Genomic DNA, 19849 nt, shown 5'->3' on the forward strand with positions numbered 1-19849 from the left:
ATTCTGAGTTCTGTCACAGGAGGAGGTTATAAAGTGAAAGATGGCAACTATACAATATGTAAAGCCTCACTGAAAAATTATCATCCTCAGCAACCCCTGGCCCATGATTGTTTTAAGTGAAGGAGCAGCATCTGAGATAGTATTGAGAAGCCCAAACCCATGCACCAGGAGTACATAGATTTGTGTAAGGGCCAGCACCACCTTATAAATCATTCAACTGCCCATCTGCCCTGTTGAGGGCTTCCTGATCCCAGGTTAACTTCAGTCTCCCCAAACTGGAGTGGAAGCAAGTTATTCACAAGGTTGGGAGGACTGGCTAAGAAAGGTGTAATGTTTAAATGTAACTTTAAGAACTGAGTAGAGCATGTGTTAGGACTTCAGATACAGCAGCATCTGGAAGAACGATGCAAGTTGAGAGTCTAACACCTTCAACAAAGAATGTATTATTGGTAGTTCTACCTTTGCACCAGCTTTAAACAGCCACATCCAAGAGCCACTGTACCGGCTTTTAAGCTTGTATTGTGGTGGCTTGAGGGAGTAGAAGGAAGGGGATTCAATGCAAAATAAAAAATGAACTCTTTTGATGGGGTAGTCATGATGGTAGATGGTGGCTGTGGGGAATTTGTTGGTGAGCTTGTACGAAAATGGGGGAAAAAAATGTTCCTGAAAGCAGATGTCGATTGTTGGGGGAAAGGCACGATACTAATAAATACAGTCAAGTGTAAGAGGAAGATAATGTAGTCTCCGATGGTAGAGCCAAAGGCATACGAGACATTGTGTCTACTAGTGCACAAGCTACAGACATGGTTGCATGCAAATACATTGAAAGGATATTTAATCTAGGGATCAGAAGAAACATATGCCAAATCTGTGGTCATATGGCTGACACTAGAAAGTAGGTGGAACTTGCAGGCATTTTAAAGTCAAGCATTGAAGAGATTTAAAGTGTGAATTTGGACAAAGCTTTGATCCAGCCATGTATGTTTGAGTGAATGGTTTTATAGTTCAATAGCCATCAGGATGAAGTTACTCTTGAAATGTAAGGCATGAACAAGAGATAAATAGCCATAGAAATAGTGATGACAGCAGTGCAGATGATTTCTCTGTAGTTGAGTCACTTGAATACTACAGGTGAAATCAGTGGCAAACCAGGTTACCTGAGTGCGAAAGGCGAGATGAATGGGCACTAAAACTGTGGGGCCTGGCTGTAGATGTTACTGAGCCACTAAGCTTCAAAACGCCCATGATTACCCAACGCTACAAGTCTCAAAGGGTAGGGCATATTGTGTAGGGCTGCAGAGCTTGGAGCTGATGATGACTAGTTTCCATTTACCTTGAACACGAGGGAGCAAAGGCGTGGAATAGTCCCATTGCCAAGTCAGATGAGGACATACATTTAAGGATACTTTGGAGGAACTAGCTGTAAGCAAGCATTCTAACAGCACAGTCAATCTGTTGCTTTCCTTTAAAATTTAAGATACTTAAAGCAATTTGACGTTTGGAGTTGAGCACATACTCCGAGTTTTGGGTATACAGCCGCAATAATTGCATTAATTGGATTATGTCACTCAGGTTAAGGAAGCACACTGTTGAAAGAGAATTAAGTAGTAAAGAGATCCAGAAGTCAGTTATGCTTTTGTCCCATCAAAAGCCTTCAATTCCATTTGGAACTAGGAAGTTCACTGCACAATAAAGCACCACACTTTATGTGCACAACTGGCAACCCAAGACTAATAAGTAAAAAACACAAGAAATATGATTATGAAGATTCAAGCTGCACAAAGCTGTAATCAAACCTGTAGAACAGCACAAGGTATACAAAAATGGAATTATTCTTGTAAATGCCCCCATGAAGTAGCAATGCTAATAAACAAGATGAGCAAAAAACTTCCAATAAACTTTATTTGTAACATGTCTGTGGTAACATCTGCAAATGACTGTTACAATTCCATTTAGCGGCACTGGTGCGACACATGCTTAAGGCACTTTTATAAAAATATACGTGTTGTAAATTCAAATAGTTTCTATAGCAAGAAAACAGAGCAACTGCTCATGTGAAACGAATGTTGCAGCATTTAGAATGGAGAGACATTTTTCACTCTTTCAGCCCAGTGTGTTAGGAATGTACATTAAAAAATCTCAAACTAAGGTCCCAAAGTGAATAAAGGATCTCCTGACACACCCAGTGTACATTGCACCCCTCACCAGATAGTGAATTTAAAACTGTGCAGTTTAAAACATTAGCACATTTTCCAGTTTTTTTAATGTATTTTTTTTTAAATTGGAGCCCAAAGCTCAATAAAAGATCATGATTGGTCAGAGCAATTGGTTACATTACATATATAAAATGAGAATCTATTAATGATTTTTTTTCTTGATTATATTTTCATGTTTAAATATATATTTGGTCCTTAAATGAATCACAGAAATGAAGTCCTTTTACAAATCCAGTACAACTTTCAAAACAGTTCCCAATATTGTTATGAAGCAATACTCATAAGATTAAAAAATGAATATATATATCCATGTATTTCCTTTCAACAGTCTTCTTAGATGTCAATGCACAAAATAACATCTTCAGAAGAGTTTCAGAACTAGCCAGGCTTGGCTGGCATCATCTGCAGTGTTAAATGCTGCTTCTCTCAGTACCAGTACTGTACTCCACTTGTCCAGGGATCTGAAAAGAAATAGCTGTTCCAAGCAAAGCATTTCTCAAATAACTGACTTAGGTGGGAGCTGTAATGTTTTTATTCTGCTATGCAGGAAAGTGTGCCATGAGAACTGGCAGAACCAGTCAGAAACTTACTTATACAAAAGTGGGAATTCCCATGAATGAAATTAACAGATTTCCAAATTAGACCACAGCCTAAAAACAATTATTGACAACAAAGAAAAAGGTGCACGGTCTTAATCTCTTCAATAAAAAAATGGAATGTTTTCCTAAGATATTAAAATAAAACAGGATAACAGGATTGTCACATTTACTGAAAATGGATGCAGGGAATGCACACTGGATTAGCTTCAGAGTAGCACAAAGAAACTGAATAGACAGGCTTCCAGTTAGGAGAGATTATTTTCTGTTGCTTCCTGAGGCAAATTACATAATTCAGAAAGAGAAACAAACTGAAATAAGATCCACTGAAATCTCTCAGGCAGTGATCAGCTAGCCTGCGGCCATTAGGGTAACTCCAGATTCCAGGCAGCAATGAATAATTTCTATTGTATAAATAACTGCCATCGACACATCTGCAAGTGGATTTTCAATTTATCAATGGGATCATGAATACAATATTGATTGATGTCTGTGATCTACTGAATTGTATAATATCTGTGAGCCCAGCCACATGGTTTAATAGGATTGTCAAAGGAAGAGTTGCTTCTATGCCTAGACACTAGTTACGATAGCCATTGTCTAACAAAATGCTACATTCCTGAATCTGAACACTAAAAAGGCAACCCAAAGTTAGCCAAATTAAACACATTTAAAGCTAATGGAAAAAATTCCTCCACAAGTTCAACTCCAGGCCAAGCCAGAACACTAGCTGAGAAATGCAGAACTCCAATTTAAAAAATGATCTACACAAGGATTAAATCATAACTTTTCTTCTCGGGGTTGTGCTGCTGAAGACATGAGCCTGTTCTTTCAGTTAACAGGTTTATGCAAATCACAAAATTATTCAGAAAGAATTTACATAAAGCTGAGGGGAAAGGAGCGAGTGTGTCCTGATGTTATCAGCTGCAGCATAAAATACACAGTTATGCATTTTATAAAACCTTAATAATAATTGGCCGAATTATGGCTCTCATACTGCATATAGGTTCGTGTTTTGGCAAAGTTACTCTGCAGGTTTGGAATCTCCTGCATCACTGCGACCTTCACCGTCATCATCTGAGATTTCATCCAGCTTCCTGCCCGGGCGGCGCACACCAAATGGTAGATCCCCACGTCTACAAGGAAACAGATCAAATAAAATTTCAGAGTTTATACCAATTGATTTCAGTGATGGGGAATGGAAGATGGATTTTTAACACCTCCATGTTCTTTCACCTCCATGAGAGTTAAGAGCACCCAACTAGAAACATTAAAGTATCCTTAGAACCAGCAAAATATTTTTACCTATAACATAGACTGAAGTCAAAAGCAGATTCTAAAAATAGTTGATTTGACTAAACTGCCTTCATTTATTTTCAAAATTCAAAGTAAATTTATGATCAAAGTACAAATATGTCACCATGTAGAACCCTGAGATTCATATTTTGCAGGCATTCTCAGTAAATCCAAGAAACAGTAGAATCAATGAAAGACCACAGCCATCAGGTTGAACAAACATCTAATGTGCTTTTGTGACAAACGGTGCAAACAAAATAAACAAATATGGAGAACATGAGATGAAGAGTCCTCGAAAGAGAGTCTGCAAGTGGTGGGCCCAGGATAGGACCTCTGAGGAATTTAAAGTTGATGACCCCCCCCCTCCACCTCTGATTCCCCCGATGTGGACTGGCTCATAGACCTCATTTCCTGCTCCTGGAGTCATATATCAGCTCCTTGGTCTTGCTGACACTGAGTGAGGGGCTGCGGCTGTTGCTGTTGTGGCAACACTCAGCCAGATTTTCAATCTTCCTCCAATATGGTCATTCATTACCACCTTCGATTCAGCCAATGACAGTGGTGTTGTCAGCAAACTTGAATATGGCATTAGAGCTGTGCTTAGCATCAGAGTCATAAATATAAATAAAGCAGAGCAGGGGTCTAAACACACAGCCTTGTAGTGCACCTGTGCTGATGGAGATTATGGAGGAGATGCTGTTGTCAATCCAAAATGACTGCAGTCTGCAGGTGAGGAAATAGAGGATCTAACTGAACAAAGGGGTATTGAGGCTAAGGTCTTGAAGTTTTCTGATAAGCTTTCAGCGGATGATAGTATCCATGTTTTCTTGCAGTTTATTAATTGTGGGATTTAAGTGGGTTAAAAAGCCTTAAGATTTAGTTACTGTCAATTTAGCCTTAAATCTTGATTGGCCAATTAAGCCCCACATATTCACTTCAATTTATCACCCTTTGATATGCAAATCTGACCATCTCCACCACTCACAGCCTTTGAGGTCATTCTGAAAGTGAACTGTCCTGCTGAAGGATCTCGGCCTGAAACGTTGACTGTACTTTTCCATAGATGCTGCCTGGTTTGCTGAGCTTCCCCAGCATTTTGTGTGCGTTGCTGGATTTCCAGCATCTTGTGATTGCTTCAAAATTTTACTTGGGCATGGTCCAACTTTAAGTCAGCACTTCATTATGGATCCCATCACTGGGATAAATAGTTTCATTTTACCCCTAATCCCTTAATTATTTTAATCATCTTTATTGAATCGGACCCAACTGAAGCCATACAAGCCATATTTATATAAGTTGCACCCAAACTGGAGAGATGATTCAATCCTGACCAAAACCTTGTGTGTTTTATGAGAGAGGTCTGCTAATTCAATTCTCTCCATTTAGGAGTGCTTCAGCTTATCAAATACACAGACAGCCAATGAAATCCAGAAAGTCTTTATTCTGCACACCATAACTTAATTCTCCTTTCTTTGAAATTATGTTGCATGGAGACTTGAAAGGTGGCTTAAGAAAGATAGTAAACAATGTCACTAAAATGAAGACTTAATTTCTCCCACTATGAGACTTGTCATTACGTCAAATAGGTCAAATGATTTACTGATTAAATTGATTTCATGTATTCTTAGAGTACCTTCTCAGTCTTGAGCTCCCCATCAGATTTATGTTGCATTTCATAAATTTAGCACTTTGCGAATTTTTAAATCTTCGCCCATTCCCAATGTTTTATGATCTCATCAGTGAATTCTTTCTGGATAAAGCACCTTACCTCAGCTTGCTCTTCAGCGTGCTGACCTCACGGGTCATTGCATCTGCAGTTTCAGTGGTATCCTCTAGCTCTCTCTGTAGTTTTCTGCGGGAAGCATTGGCACGCTGGGCTTCCTCTTCTGCCTCTTCCAGCTGCCGTTTCAGCTGCTTCACACGAGAATTGGCTTTCTCAACCTAGAAGATAAAGGTAACAAAGTAATCATTGTTATTTCTGTACTCAACAATAGTTTCCATGGTCTGGTTTACTTTCAGAAGAGACAATTAAACCTAGTTTAGCAGGATGCAAATTAATGTATTATCCACTGCTTTTATTTTTTCACCCAAGACATCATCACCAACATCTCAATCTTCAACCTGCACCCTACTATGTTTCTCAAAATCCTTCATAGCCCCTTTCTTTAAAATGCTCTTAAAAAGTCCCTGCTTTGATCAAGTTCCAATCTTCACCACAGCTTTGTGCATCAATTTGAGATTGCTTCATAAATGCCATTTACTTTTGGGTGGAGGTTAGTGAGATTAGAGAAATAGAAAAATTTATATAGAAGCTTCACAATCCAGAAAATTTTACAGCTCAGCATCTCTTTAAAAGAAAATTATTGCAATGTAGGAGAAATGGTAGCAGAGTTTGCAGGTAGTTGAATGCTGATTTCACAAGTAGCACTAAGATAACGACCAAGTTATTTCAGCAATAATGTTTGAAGGCTAAACAGAAGTCATATGTGTTTATTCACTTCAGTGACTAGACAGTGTCAGTTTAAAGTTATCTTTAACCCCTAGTCTGTTTTCATTGAACTTCCTTCCTGCTCTACACTCACCAAAGTGAGACTGCAAAATGTTTGGCCCAAACATAAAGGCTACCTTTACCATTTACTTTCCCCCCACCCCACTAGGCCAACAGGTGAAATTTCCTTGAATTTTGTTGCCTTATTTGTGAATACTCATTTCATCAGGCTCACTCCATCTAATTTGCTTTGAGCTCATATTAAGGCAAGCCTTACTCCATTATGACTAAATTGTTGAATCATGTTAGCAAGTACAGTGGAGCTATGTGTATTTAGCAAAGATTAATTCAAAGAAGAACTTGGCTTCAATTCTTAATGTAATGTAAATAAGTTCAGGAAGCTTGCAATTAGCCTTCAGTTTTCTTTGTAAATTGAAATAAAAGCAGAAGCTGCTCTGAAGACATTGCATACGAAAGAGCCAAACATTAAAACAGTGGGATTGTGTTAATGGGTTTGCATCAAAGCAGGCAATTAAGTTATTTGCACTATTGTGACTGAGTTCAAACTAGCAGACCACTTAGCATATTCAACAACGTCACATATATATGAAATCAATAGCAAACAAGAGAAAATCTGCAGAAGCTGGAAATCCAAACAATACACACAAAATGCTGGAGGAACTCAGTAAGCCAGGCAGCATCTACGGAAAAAAGTACAAGCTGCTGGACTGAGGGCCTTGGCCCAAAACATCAACTGTACTTTCTCCCCCCCATAGATGCTGCCTAGCCTGCTGAGTTCCTCCAACATTTTGTGTGTGTTGCTATGAAATCAATAGCTTTTGTGTACTCAGAAGCAGCCCTGACATTAATTTTGGGCATCTGGGATTTCTGTCCTTGAAACTTTTATAGACTTTGTGACAAAAGTATCTGATCATTCTGAGGAGTCTGTCACTGTAGACATGCAATTCAAAGGAAGCATTATCAACCCAAAACACTGAAGGAAATGATATTGCAACTATTGAAACTGTACTGTATCAGCTGTTACCTTTGATCTTAAGGGTATTAAAAATGTGATGTAGCTTTGGGCTTGTGAGCCTCTACCGAATGCCTGATTGTTGTGCTGATAAAAACCTCTAGAACAGACCACATAACCCTCTCCTGACTATGTCATTAACACTTACTTCTCCTCAGTTCCTGGCCCGCCTCCAGATTTCTTTTCATTCACATTCACTCCCTTGCCCTTGGACACTAACACCTCATATACAGCCTACTTTCCCTCTTTTTCCTCTCTAGAATATCTCAATGTGAAAAATGCATGAGGGATGAGATTCAGACCCTATGGCAATAAAATGGAAAACAATGCCACAAATACAATAATAGAAACTATCACACCTCATCCAATTTAACTCAATGGTTGCCTTTGACATCACTGGCTGCACACTTCACCCAGCCAAGTACAATTACCTTTGCCCAGAGCCATCCTTAGTTAACAAATCAGTGTCTCACCTAAAACAGCTGCATCATCTTATACTTTCATCGCAGAAGTTCAAAAACATTCTTCAGAGTACGTCCAAACAGAATTGATTAAGCAGAAATGCCTTGCAAATCCAGAATGTTTTGTTGTTCCTGACCTGTACCTTAACTCCCACCCCTCTCTCCATTGCCAGCTGGCTTCTTGCACAGAAACCAATACCCCACCCACAAGCAGCCACAATGACTTTTCATTAATTCAAACCATCACTATCCTGGAGAGAGGAGACAAGGCAGAGTTATGCAATAGCCATCTTAGGAGGTTAACAACACATCTCTGCCAAGAAGAGACTGAGGCGAACAAGTTCGCTTGTACTCTGTTTAACAGGGACACTAAAATCTACAACTGACCTGGTCTTTGTATTGATCAGAATTGCGTCTTTCATCCTCGATCTGCAGCATAGCTTCTTTCAGTTTCTTTTCTGAGCGACGCACCAGTTTACTGGCAGCTTGTCTATCCCTGTTTGGACAAAATACCAAATGTTAATTTACAATTCGTGTTCATCCCAAACTCCACTCCCCAAACAAGGTGATCGCCCTACAAGATCAACAGATACCAACAAACACTTCAAACAAGGATTATGATCACAAGTCCTGGCAACGAAGAAAGGCTACAGATTTTTGGAATGTAATAGGTAAACCCAGTTGATTTCTACCCAAGTGTGGACTCACTGAAATTTCCCCAGAGTTACTGAAAAAAATTACACTGGAGGCTGTACAGTCCCTTAAACCTGCTGCACATCCGATACGATAATCTGTGCTGCAATGTGTCAGATTCCATGGCTTATCTGACAGCTCCCTCAACTTCACTTCCTCAACTATCAACTCTCTTAAAATCAATCTCAACCCTCTTGAGCCATTGATTCAGAACAACCAAAGGTGCATTCCCTGTTGGTAATGTCTTTCTCACTCTTAGTAATGACCAAATTCTAACCCAGCTACATTAACTGATAGATATTAAACCAAGGACCATATTACACTACATGGATCTGCTCCACAGTGATAGCACACATTTTTAGAATGTGATGGTGATTTCTGCCTCTAACACCTTTACAGAGAGTGACTATTCTCTGGATGAAAAACTTCATCTCCAGTTTAATCTTTCTGGCTATTACTCTTAAGTTATTGCCCTCTGAGTTTTGTTTACTCCCCTGACAAGGGGAAGATGTTCTTTTATATGTTATCTAGATTCCCTCAAATTTTATACACCTTAGTTAAATCTCCCCTGAACCTCAATTTCAAATTAGAAGAGCCTATATTCCACCATTTCCTTCGAGTCAGAGTAATAGAGCACAGAAACTTGCCCTGCGGCCCACCTAAATTGTGCCAAACTGTTATTCATCCCATCTAGTTATGCCAAACTGTTTATCGACCCACACCTGGACCATAGCCCACCAATCCATGTATTTTTCCAAACTTAAATGTTACAACCACTTCCGCTGGCAGTTCACTTCACACTCGTACCACCCTCTGAGTGAAGTAGTTCCCCCTCAGGTTCCCATTAAGTATTTCACCTTTCAACATTAACCTAGTTCTAGTCTCACCCAAACTCAGTGGAAAAAGCCTACTTGTGACTACTCTGCTCATAATTTTGTACACCTCTATCAAATCTTCATTCATTGTCCTATGCTCTAGGGACCAGTCCTAACCTATTCAACCCTTCTTAAAGCAACTATTTTCCAATCCCGACACTACTGAAAACCTCCTCTGCACACTCCACACAATCACATCTTCTTTGGGATATTGATGATTAGAATTGTACACGGTGCTCAAGATGTGGTCTAACAAACATTGTATACAGCTCTAGCATAACCTCTCTGCTGTTATATTTTATGCCCTGAATAATGAAGGAAATAACCCCATAGATTTTTTTTAAACCTACTGCACATGTTGACCAGTATTATGCTTATTAATTTGTGAGCATTTAGGCCAAGTTTATTTCATCCACCACACCATTCAATATCCCGTCTATCACGTACTCATTTACCTTGTTTCACTTGACCAATTTACCATTTCAAACCCCTCTGGATTCAATTTCACCTTCCTTTTTTTGCTCAACGTACTACACATCTAACATGAATGCAACTCATGGTACTACCTCATTGCATTGTTGTAATTAAATTGCTTTATATGGAAAGCATGCAAAACAATTTTTCACTGTACCTTGATACATGACAATAATAAACAAATTCTCATCTTTCTGCAGCTAAAGCTTTTCATTTTACTGTCAACTACCTGGGTAATTCTTGTATCATCTGCAAGCTTTCATAATGCTTCCAATTTAAATCTTAAACTATTACATTATTAAATTCTGACCAGTTTCCTATGTAGGACCTTGTCAAATGGCTTGCTAAAATTCACGTAGACTACATTTAACACATTACCCACATAGACCTTTCTTGTTGGCTCTTAAAAAAAATGCAATCACTAGTTAGATACAACATTCCCATAACAAATCCCTGCTAAATGTCCTCAATTAATTTATGTCAAACACAATACTGGCAGTTGTGTTAATCAAACACTGTTTAACTCCTTCTGAACTACAGAAATAATGGTCAGAATCTCCACAATTCCCTTCTGTTTTCATTGACAGCCCATTTAATTGGGTCTGACGATTTATCCACTTTTACAGCATCCAATATTCCACTGGTCCTCCTTAACTACAATACTGTCATCATCCCCCTCTTACTGTTAAGATGGCTGTACAATTTTCATTTAGAACTCTATCTTCAATTTCCCAATAGGTTATCTTAAAAGACCCTATAGGCCCAACTCTTTCCCAAGTTATTCTCTTGCTCATAATGGATTATCAAACACCTTTGAATTTTCTATTACTCCACTGCAATTTTTTCATACTGTCTCTGTATTTTCCCCCACTTTCTCTTTTAATTTCACTACATTTTTTATTTGCTAGGCTTTCTGTAAAACTCTGGTATTTCAAGCAATTTTCTTATACCCCATCCTACCCTCCTGCAACCTCTTCATTCAGAGGTTGGTCCAGCAGGGCTCTCTCCCTTTTGTTACCATGAAATTGCTGAATCTTGTTTTTTTAGATGCTTCTTGCTGTAAGAATTCTGAAATACAGAAATTGCTGTTTCCAGTCTACTTTTGCACAATCAATTCTTGCTTTTAAAACCTTCACCCATTTCCACAACCATGTTAAACTTGCCCTACTACAATAAGATGCAACATTTTTTCAACACCATCTTGTAGACTGAGGCTATCTGTAGTTGGACTAGATTATGGGCTTTACTTACCTTCAATAATTCCACTTTTTAAAAAAAATCAAACATAATTTTTTGTACCTTGTTTCTGCATCAAGTTGTTCCTCTAACTGAGCGATCTTCGCCTCCAGTGCTGTAAGGTTTGCCTTGTACTTGGATCTGACAGCATTTTCCATCTCCTGCAACTTGGCTTTCAGCTCCTTGTTCTGACGATCAAGTTGCTGACGAGCATTTTCTGCCTTCTGGGCGTTGCTGCGTTCAGCAGACAGATCTGCATTTAATTGATCAACCTGTTCAACAAAATTAATAGAACAAAATAACTTTAGCTTTAAGTACAGTTTCTTTGACTAACCTTCACAACAGAATTTGTGAACTATTTTCACAAATATATATCCATACTATAGGGGAACTTCAACTACATTGTTTCAGTGCACCAGAATTTACAGAAAACCACATCATCTAATTCTCAACTGAAGTCTTTATTATATAAAAAAATACAACGGTACACACTAAGATTACAATTTTATTTTTAGAACTGAGTTTTACCATGCGTGCTTGACTGTGCAATCCATACACATCTGTAAGTGCTACTCAACATAAATAAAATTTTTACATTAGTGAATTAAATTGAAGTTTAGACATTCTGGGAACTCGTTGCAAGTTATGAGATACAGTAAAATCAAGCTCAATTCACAACTATTGAAGAGAATGAATTTGTGATGGCACAGTGGCATATGGAAGGTGCCTAACAGCTCCAGGGACCTGGCACTGTCTTATGGAGATGACACCCCTTCCCTCCCTCCTCACCCACCCCTCATGACTGTAGGGGCTTCCATCCAGATGTTCCAACTTCTTCCCTTGTCTCAGAAATAAGCCGCATTAAATTGCGCACTCCATCCCCAAGTGTGTAGGATTGGGTGGTTGGGGGGAATGGTGTGGGTGGGAATAGATGCTGGGAATGGGCAAAGAATAGAATTTACACAGCACTGGTTAAAAAAAACTGCCTGATGTTCGGTATGGACTTGGTGGGCTGAAGAACCTGCTTCCACACTATAACATTTAATGTGCTGATATTTACTGGTTATGTACATAACTACCTACGTATTAAAACCATGTCAAACATTCCGTGACTTATTCCCATATTATCATTAATCAAATTAAATAAATTTCTAATGGATTATGCAAATGAAAGGTTATCTTCCATCACATGTGTGATGAAAGAAATTTACGATTTTCAGCACTGAAAGTTTGACATGCACATTGGAATTCACATCTAAGTAGTGAACTCACCTGCAGGTTGGCTTTCTTGAGTCTATCATTAGCCATTTCAGCGTTCGTTTGCTCTTCTTCTACCTCCTCTTCCAGCTGAGCAATTCTGGCCTCAAGGCGTCTTTTCTCATCCAGAGCCAAAGATCTAAATATTTAAAAAATCCATGACTGGTTTAAAACAAGTCCTTCAAAAGCAAGTTTCCATGCTCAGTGAACAAACACAGTCTGTTCAGAAAATGTCCACCAGGTAACCCAAACTCATCATTTTCCTCACAAATTAACTCGTGCTTAGTCCAGGACATCAATTTTCAATCCTGATCCTAGCTACCTGCATGGAACTGCTTTTAATTCTTTTTGTGTTATGCAAGGATAAGTTGCACTACTTAAGTGAATGCAATTACTTATGCTTTTATGCTCATGTGCTACGTTTGCCTCACTGGCTTTCCATGACAGCCAAGCAGCTGAAGACGAGAGTCTGCTGCTATTCACAAGTGAATAAATACTAAATTCCTAGATCAATGACATATAGAATAGCAAGGGTTCATTGCGAAATACAAGATGTTCACATCACATATGAAATACACTAGCATCTGTATAATCAAGATTGCTAATAGAGGAAAACTTCAACAACCTGAAATAAAGTCTACATCTCCAGGTTCTACTTAGATCAAGACAGTATCTTGAAAGACTGCAGATTTACTAGTCCCAGAGGCCAACATTATCCTATCTTTTAGAGTAATCATAATTCTAACCCATCACTCAAAGCTGCTCCTCTCTTTTCATCCTAATGAGAAAGTTACCAAGGAAATATCTAGTAAATAACACACATATATGAAAAGGCATAGAGAAAATTCAAATTTGGTCTAAAAATCGAAGAGTGACGATTTTGTCACACCAATAACTGGTAATAACCACTTTAAGAGAATTAATTTACCCTCTCCTTTTGAAGGCATCCTGATTACTGGAAATCTCATGTTCAACATTCCGGTTGTTGAGGGAAGCTATTTCTAAGAAAATTAACTGGGGCAGTCAAATAACCACAGTAGTTGCAACACAGTGTCAGAGAGGTAAGATCACTACCTAATTCTCCATTTGTTTATCATCCAGTAAGCCAATTCAAGATTGTGATAATCTCCATTTGCTTAGTGGAATGCAGTTTTGACAAATTTAAGAAACCAGGTCAATGTGACTCCTATACCCTCCACTAGTGATGTAACTGCTCTATATTTGAAAGCACTCACTAAATCCACACCCCAACCACAAAAACAAGTATGTGGAAATTTTACCACCTGTTCTCCCAAGTAACAAACCATCTTGATGTTCAAGTATGAAGATTCTGGAACTCCTTACCATAAAAGGACTGAGTGAGTATCTTGCTAATATTTTCAAGAGAAATTAGAGAAAGAGGAATGAAAGTTGGCCGAGTCAGCGACACTAATTCTACAGAAAATAATAAAAGTAAAAGAGTAAAGCTCTATTTTTAAAAAAGTGCATACTTTCCAGAACTGCTGCTTGCAATCTCTTCAGCTAGTTCATCTCTTTCCTGTTGTATCTGACGTTTGGCACGCTCAGCTGCAGCAAGCTCCTATTTAATTAAAACAAAAAATATTCTTGCTGTTAGCTAATATACAAGTATTCATGTGACTTGCATAAATTTACATTTAAAATTAAGCTGAAATGCACATCATAAAGGTATCCTTCACAAGAAAGATTCACGTTTTCCTGTGGTGTACACATTTTCGCAGTCTTTCAACTCTGGAGACAACTCTGGGCTTGCAGTTAAGTTGAGGTAGTCTTAGGCTACATCCACACAAGACTGGATAATTTTGAAAACGCCAGTTTTGTGTAAAAAAGAATAGGCGTCCACACTATGCGTTTTTGAAAATATCTCTATCCACACTGAAACGGAGATTTCGGCGAATCTCCTCCTCCTGCGCATGCGCAGGACACATCTACCGAAAACAAGCGACATGTTTAGTGTCAAATCTCGCCGTAAAAGTGCACATTTGTGTAGTTACAGACTAGAAAAACTTAAAACGATGGACAGCTGTTGGCTTTCGCACAAGAGAACTTAAAACTAAAAAAAACAAATACTGGAGCGTACAGCGGCAATCGGAGTTCACGGACAGATTGACCCGGCTGACGACGAACATTGAAAAACTGACTAACTCTGTTGCATTAATAAAGCACCTTGTTAAATATATAAAACATGTCTGCGTCAGTGTTTTCTTGTAATTCCATACAATGTTACATTCAGCTGTTACACATCTATTGTTAGAGAAGTACTTGCATAAATAGGTAACCCACCTTCATACGAGCAAGGACAGAAAACAGGGCAAAGTGAGTACAGTGTACTTATTTATTCAGTAAGTTATGGGTCAAAGTATTTGGTGAGTACATTTCTAACTCTTCTGGCTTCAGTCTCTTTGCCGTCTGTTCTAAAATTGTTAGGTTGCATTCAAGAAAGCAATGAAATAGCGCGCTGCCGTCTGATAGTGTTTTCAGAAGTCTTCAGTTACGCTGTCCACACTGATCTGCCCAAGCAGCGTTTTAAAAAATAACCCACCCTGGAAAGCGTTTCTGAAAAGCTCCATTTTTGGAAGATGAAAATGCCATTTTAGTGTGGACGGAGGGTATAAATGAAGAGAAAAAGCTTCGGTTACGGATTTATCCGGCGTAGTGTGGATGTAGCCTTACACTGCATTTCACTGTACCATTTAATACACACACCAGGCATGATTTTAAAAAGGCGAGGCACAAACTATTTACACGAATGTAGAATATAAAGTGGGACAAACTAGTTTAGTATTCAAGTTAGAGTTCAGTTGTATGAAGTCTTTGATCTTTTAGTTCTGTCCACAAATTTTCTATTGGATTGAGGTCAGAAAATGATGTCAAGTCTGGTTCATCCTTGGGAGCAATTTCCAAACGCCTGAAGGCACCACGTACCACCCTCACTATTCCCCATTCCTGTTTCCCTCTCTCACCATATCTCCTTACCTACCCATTACCTCCCTCTGTTGCTCCTCCCCCTTCCCTTTCTTCCATGGTCTTCTAACCTCTCCCATCAGACTCCCTCTCCTCCAGTCCTCATCTCTTTCACCAATCAACTTCCCAGCTCTTTACTTCAGCCCCTCCCCCATCCTGACTTCACTTACCACCTGCCACCTTGTACTTCTTCCTCCCACCTCTCCCCGCTTCCTTTCCAGTCCTGAAGAAGGGTCTTGGCCCAAAACGTAAACTATTTACTGTAGATTCCGGATTATAAGCCGCTACTTTTTCCCCACATTTTGAACAGCTTTGAACTCTGCGGCCTTTAATCCGGAGCGGCTAATACATGTTTTTTTTTCATGCCGCCTCGTAAACATTTTGCCTCGTAACAGTAGACCAATGAAATTGTACGATAAATCAAGCGCACTTTCACAATTAAATTATTGTAAATCAGTCATTTGTACTCACCCTCATCAACATGGAAAATACTCGAAGAAAAGCAAGACCCGAGCGCGTCAGACCCGAGCGCATCAGACCCGATTAGACCCGATCGCGTTACGCAAGCGCGTCACACCCGATTAGACCGATCGCGTTACGCAAGCGCGTCAGACCCGAGCGCATCAGACCCGATTAGACCCGATCGCGTTACGCAAGCGCGTCAGACCCGAGCGAAAACGCTGCTTTTAAGTTAAAGGCGATCAATAACTTTTCCTGGTAGGCTGCAGTCTATATATTTTTACCAGTCGCTAGGAGATATTGGAATGTTGTTCGTGCTGTTCAGTAAAAAAGTATATGCAACGTAATTTGTGTTACCGATACGTATGTATATTTAAAAGTAGCGGTGCGGCCTAAAATCCGGTGCGGCCTTTACAATTAAAAAATTGATTTTATTTCTAAAATTAGAGCCAGCGGCTTTTAATCAGGTGCGCTCTGTAGTCCGGAATCTACGGTACTCTTTTCCATGGTGCCTGGCCTGCTGAGTTCCTCCAGCATTTTGTGTGTGTTGTTTTGAATTGATTATTAGAATTCACAATGGACCCAATCCAGATAGTAAAAGAGGAATACTGTGGCTTTCACATTTCAGATCAATATCAGTAAGGAACAATTGCTTAAGAACCAAATCATTGGGTCCAATATCTGCCCACAGTATTACATAATAACTTCTGTATTAATTTCAAGACTTTTTTGTCATACCTCCTGCAACTGAATCATCTCTGCCTCCAGTTGCTTCAGTTTCTTCTCAGTTTCTTTGGACTGGGTCAGGATGTCCTCTCGAGAGCCACGAGCCTCATCCAGTTCACGGAGGTAGTCTTTCAGTTGAGCCTGTATGTGGCAAAGGCAATACAAAAAAATGTTCCAGTGTTAGAGTGTGTGGGGTATGTATAATACAACACTGGATCTGACAGATTACAGTGAGTGCCTAGGCACTGCATTTCATCTCAACATGCACAGAGCTCAATATTCTTTGGAATTTAGCTGATGGCTGAGCAACAATTTGGTTCCTAGTGTGCATAACGTTGAGTAGCATGAGGGATTCTAGCACCAGTCACATGGGTGCCAGTACAGGGAGTGTGTAAAAATTAAAATAAAATACCTAAACAATACCCCATCAATGAATGAGAGGCTGATGAAAGCTATGTAACTTTTGCTGCAGCAGGGGTTTCTTAAAGCAAAAGTAAACAGAACAGCATTATCATTTAGGAGTGGTTATGTTTTCCATCTGGCATAGCAGGAATGTGCTCTTTCTGTACCAATATTTAATAGGAAACGAGAGGTTAAACATGTACCTTAAGCAAAGTTATTATTGTCACCTTTGGAGCTCACTTAATGCTAATAGATGGCATGATGTCCAAAAGCAATGATAATTTGCCAATTAAAGAGTTCCAGGCGAGATCTTCCCAAGTCTCATTATCTCTAAATATAGACCCTACATTTTAATTAGCAACTTAATTAACAGGCATAACTGAGGCACTGATTCCTTTCCATCAAACAGAAAGCAGCTGGGTTTGTTTGATTGAAGTATTTGATAAATGACACAATATACAATCTCTGCAGGTTATGCCTAAGTGTTCAAATATCAGTACTAAATTAGGATACAATAATTTTTAGCTTGAGCATTTTTAATTAAATTAGTTTTTAAAACTGAAGCTGATCCAAATATCACCATCTGATTCAAATCATTGATTGAATCAGTCTCTAACTGAATTCTGTTGTTTACAAATTATCAGTGAAATATTAATTCAAACCTATGCTGCATTCTAAATATAGTGGATTCTGGTTAATTGGGATAGTAGATTTTGGCCCAATTATGTGGTTGCCCCAATTAGTTGAATTTCATAGAAATATTAAAACTATAAAAAAAGGCAAACTAGCATTTAACTGAGTAACAAATTACACATTTAAATGGAAATACAGAACAAATTAGATCACTAACAATCCAACTACAGTACTATAAAACTATAGCTCCTTAACAGTTACTGACAGAGGAACTCATCCAGTGTATGCTGCTGTCTTATAATTGACTGTAAATCAGCAAAATCAATGTAGACATCTAGTGCAGATAATGGACTGCTTTTGATGATTACATCATACAATCTTCATTTTCATTGTAATATTCAAGATGATTGTCAATACCTTCAAATTTTTCATAGTTCCTAACTTGAAGCAGTGCAATCACTTAATTTCACTCCCAGCCAATTCTGGCTTCTCCAAGCCTGAATGCTTGAAACCATAGGGAGCAAAACAATTCCAAATTGTCTTATTGTATATATCTCACCAATTATCAGTGGAAAAAGTCACTTCTTTTTGAAAATAAATGCACAACTAATGCTATTTACAATCTGTTCGATCTAAGCATGATGTATTCTCCAATGGCTACAGACTGACACCAGATAGAAACTTCAGCAAGTCTCCTGTCCCAATTAAGGGGCATAGTGTCCCAAATAAGAGGCTGCCCAATTAAACAAAATCCATTGTACATCTAAATGATAGCTGTCAGACATTGCTACATTATATCAAATTTGAATCAGCACTTGATTTTTACACTTAGCAAAGCACAAGGTTCCAGCTGTAGGAAATGGAATAAAGTTTGAATTTCCTTCAAATGTTCCATAAACATCAGTAATCTGGCCTAATGGACTTGCTTGAGTACTTTAGCCCATAATAACTATTATTGCTCACCTGAAGTTTGCGAAGTTGCTTTATGGCTTCATCACGGCTCTTGTTTGAAGCTTCAATTTGTCCCTCCAAATCCTTGAAATCCATCTCCATCTTTTTCTTGGCAGTAACAGCCGAGGACCGTTGCTTTCGCTCATCTTCCAGCTCTGCCTCCATTTCACGAACCTGGAACATGGGAACAGCAATTAAAAATATTATTCAAATAGCATTAAAAGATGTGCTGCAATCAAACCTAAATGGTTTTCTTTAAACTGACAGAAAGTTTCTCAAAATAACCAGAGATGGCCCAAAAACCATGATGTTTAATAAATAGTTAGCACAATCACTTTTCAATGCAGAAGATCTAATTGTGTGGCTGTTTCATTTGCCTTCCCTCACTGCTTACTCAAACACAAGTGTTGGCTAACCTTTCATCAACCAACATGGTATATGATGGGAGTTCTAGGTTTGAACTATTCATTACAGGATAGTCTGGGGCAGTTTTATAAATGTTCATAATTTTGTAAACTTGGTGTCGCTTTGTCCATTCCTTCCAGCAAAGCAAACCAGTTAACACGTTAATCCTTTACTGATAACTAGGATTCATGAAGTTCAGCCCAATATATCCGTAAAACCATACTTGCCTGCTTAATCAGTTGTCTCCTCTTTTCTTCACTTTGTTCATCCTTGCCCAACAGGTCCCTATCAAACTGAGCCTTCATGGCTTGCAGATTTACTTCCAGACGTAGCTTAGCATCTTCTGTGGCCTGGAGCTCATCTTCCAGCTCTTCCAACTGAGTCTTCATCTCTTCCACCTGTTGCTCCAGAGCACGTTTTGACTTTTCCAACTCATGTACCTGCAAACAAACAGAATACAAACCATAGTGCCAGTCAGCAATACTCACATCCTTCGAACACACCACTATGGCCAATTATCACTAAAATTGTCTCCACTACAGAGAACTAACAACTGAAAAATTTATGGATCGGTATTCCAGCAAAGCATGGAGAAAAAGATATCCCCCACAACAGTAAATTATCCAGTAGTTTTATATAAAGTATTAATTGATATATATTCAAATT

The 19849-nt window shown here is 38.8% G+C and overlaps 1 protein-coding gene across 1 annotated transcript in view; it reads right to left on the reverse strand.

Moving 5' to 3' along the window:
* Positions 1–1884: 1884 nt before the first annotated feature.
* LOC140719451 (myosin-9-like) overlaps positions 1885–19849 on the reverse strand; it is a 111919-nt gene continuing 93954 nt past the window's right edge. Inside the window, 9 exon segments of the mRNA XM_073034128.1 lie at positions 1885–3948; positions 5877–6049; positions 8478–8586; positions 11432–11640; positions 12641–12764; positions 14116–14204; positions 16805–16933; positions 18791–18952; positions 19411–19623. Coding sequence (XP_072890229.1) covers positions 3837–3948; positions 5877–6049; positions 8478–8586; positions 11432–11640; positions 12641–12764; positions 14116–14204; positions 16805–16933; positions 18791–18952; positions 19411–19623 — 1320 coding nt within the window. The 3' untranslated portion in view covers positions 1885–3836.

Source organism: Hemitrygon akajei, chromosome 31, assembly GCF_048418815.1.
Source record: "Hemitrygon akajei chromosome 31, sHemAka1.3, whole genome shotgun sequence".
In the NCBI taxonomy this organism is placed as follows: domain Eukaryota; kingdom Metazoa; phylum Chordata; class Chondrichthyes; order Myliobatiformes; family Dasyatidae; genus Hemitrygon; species Hemitrygon akajei.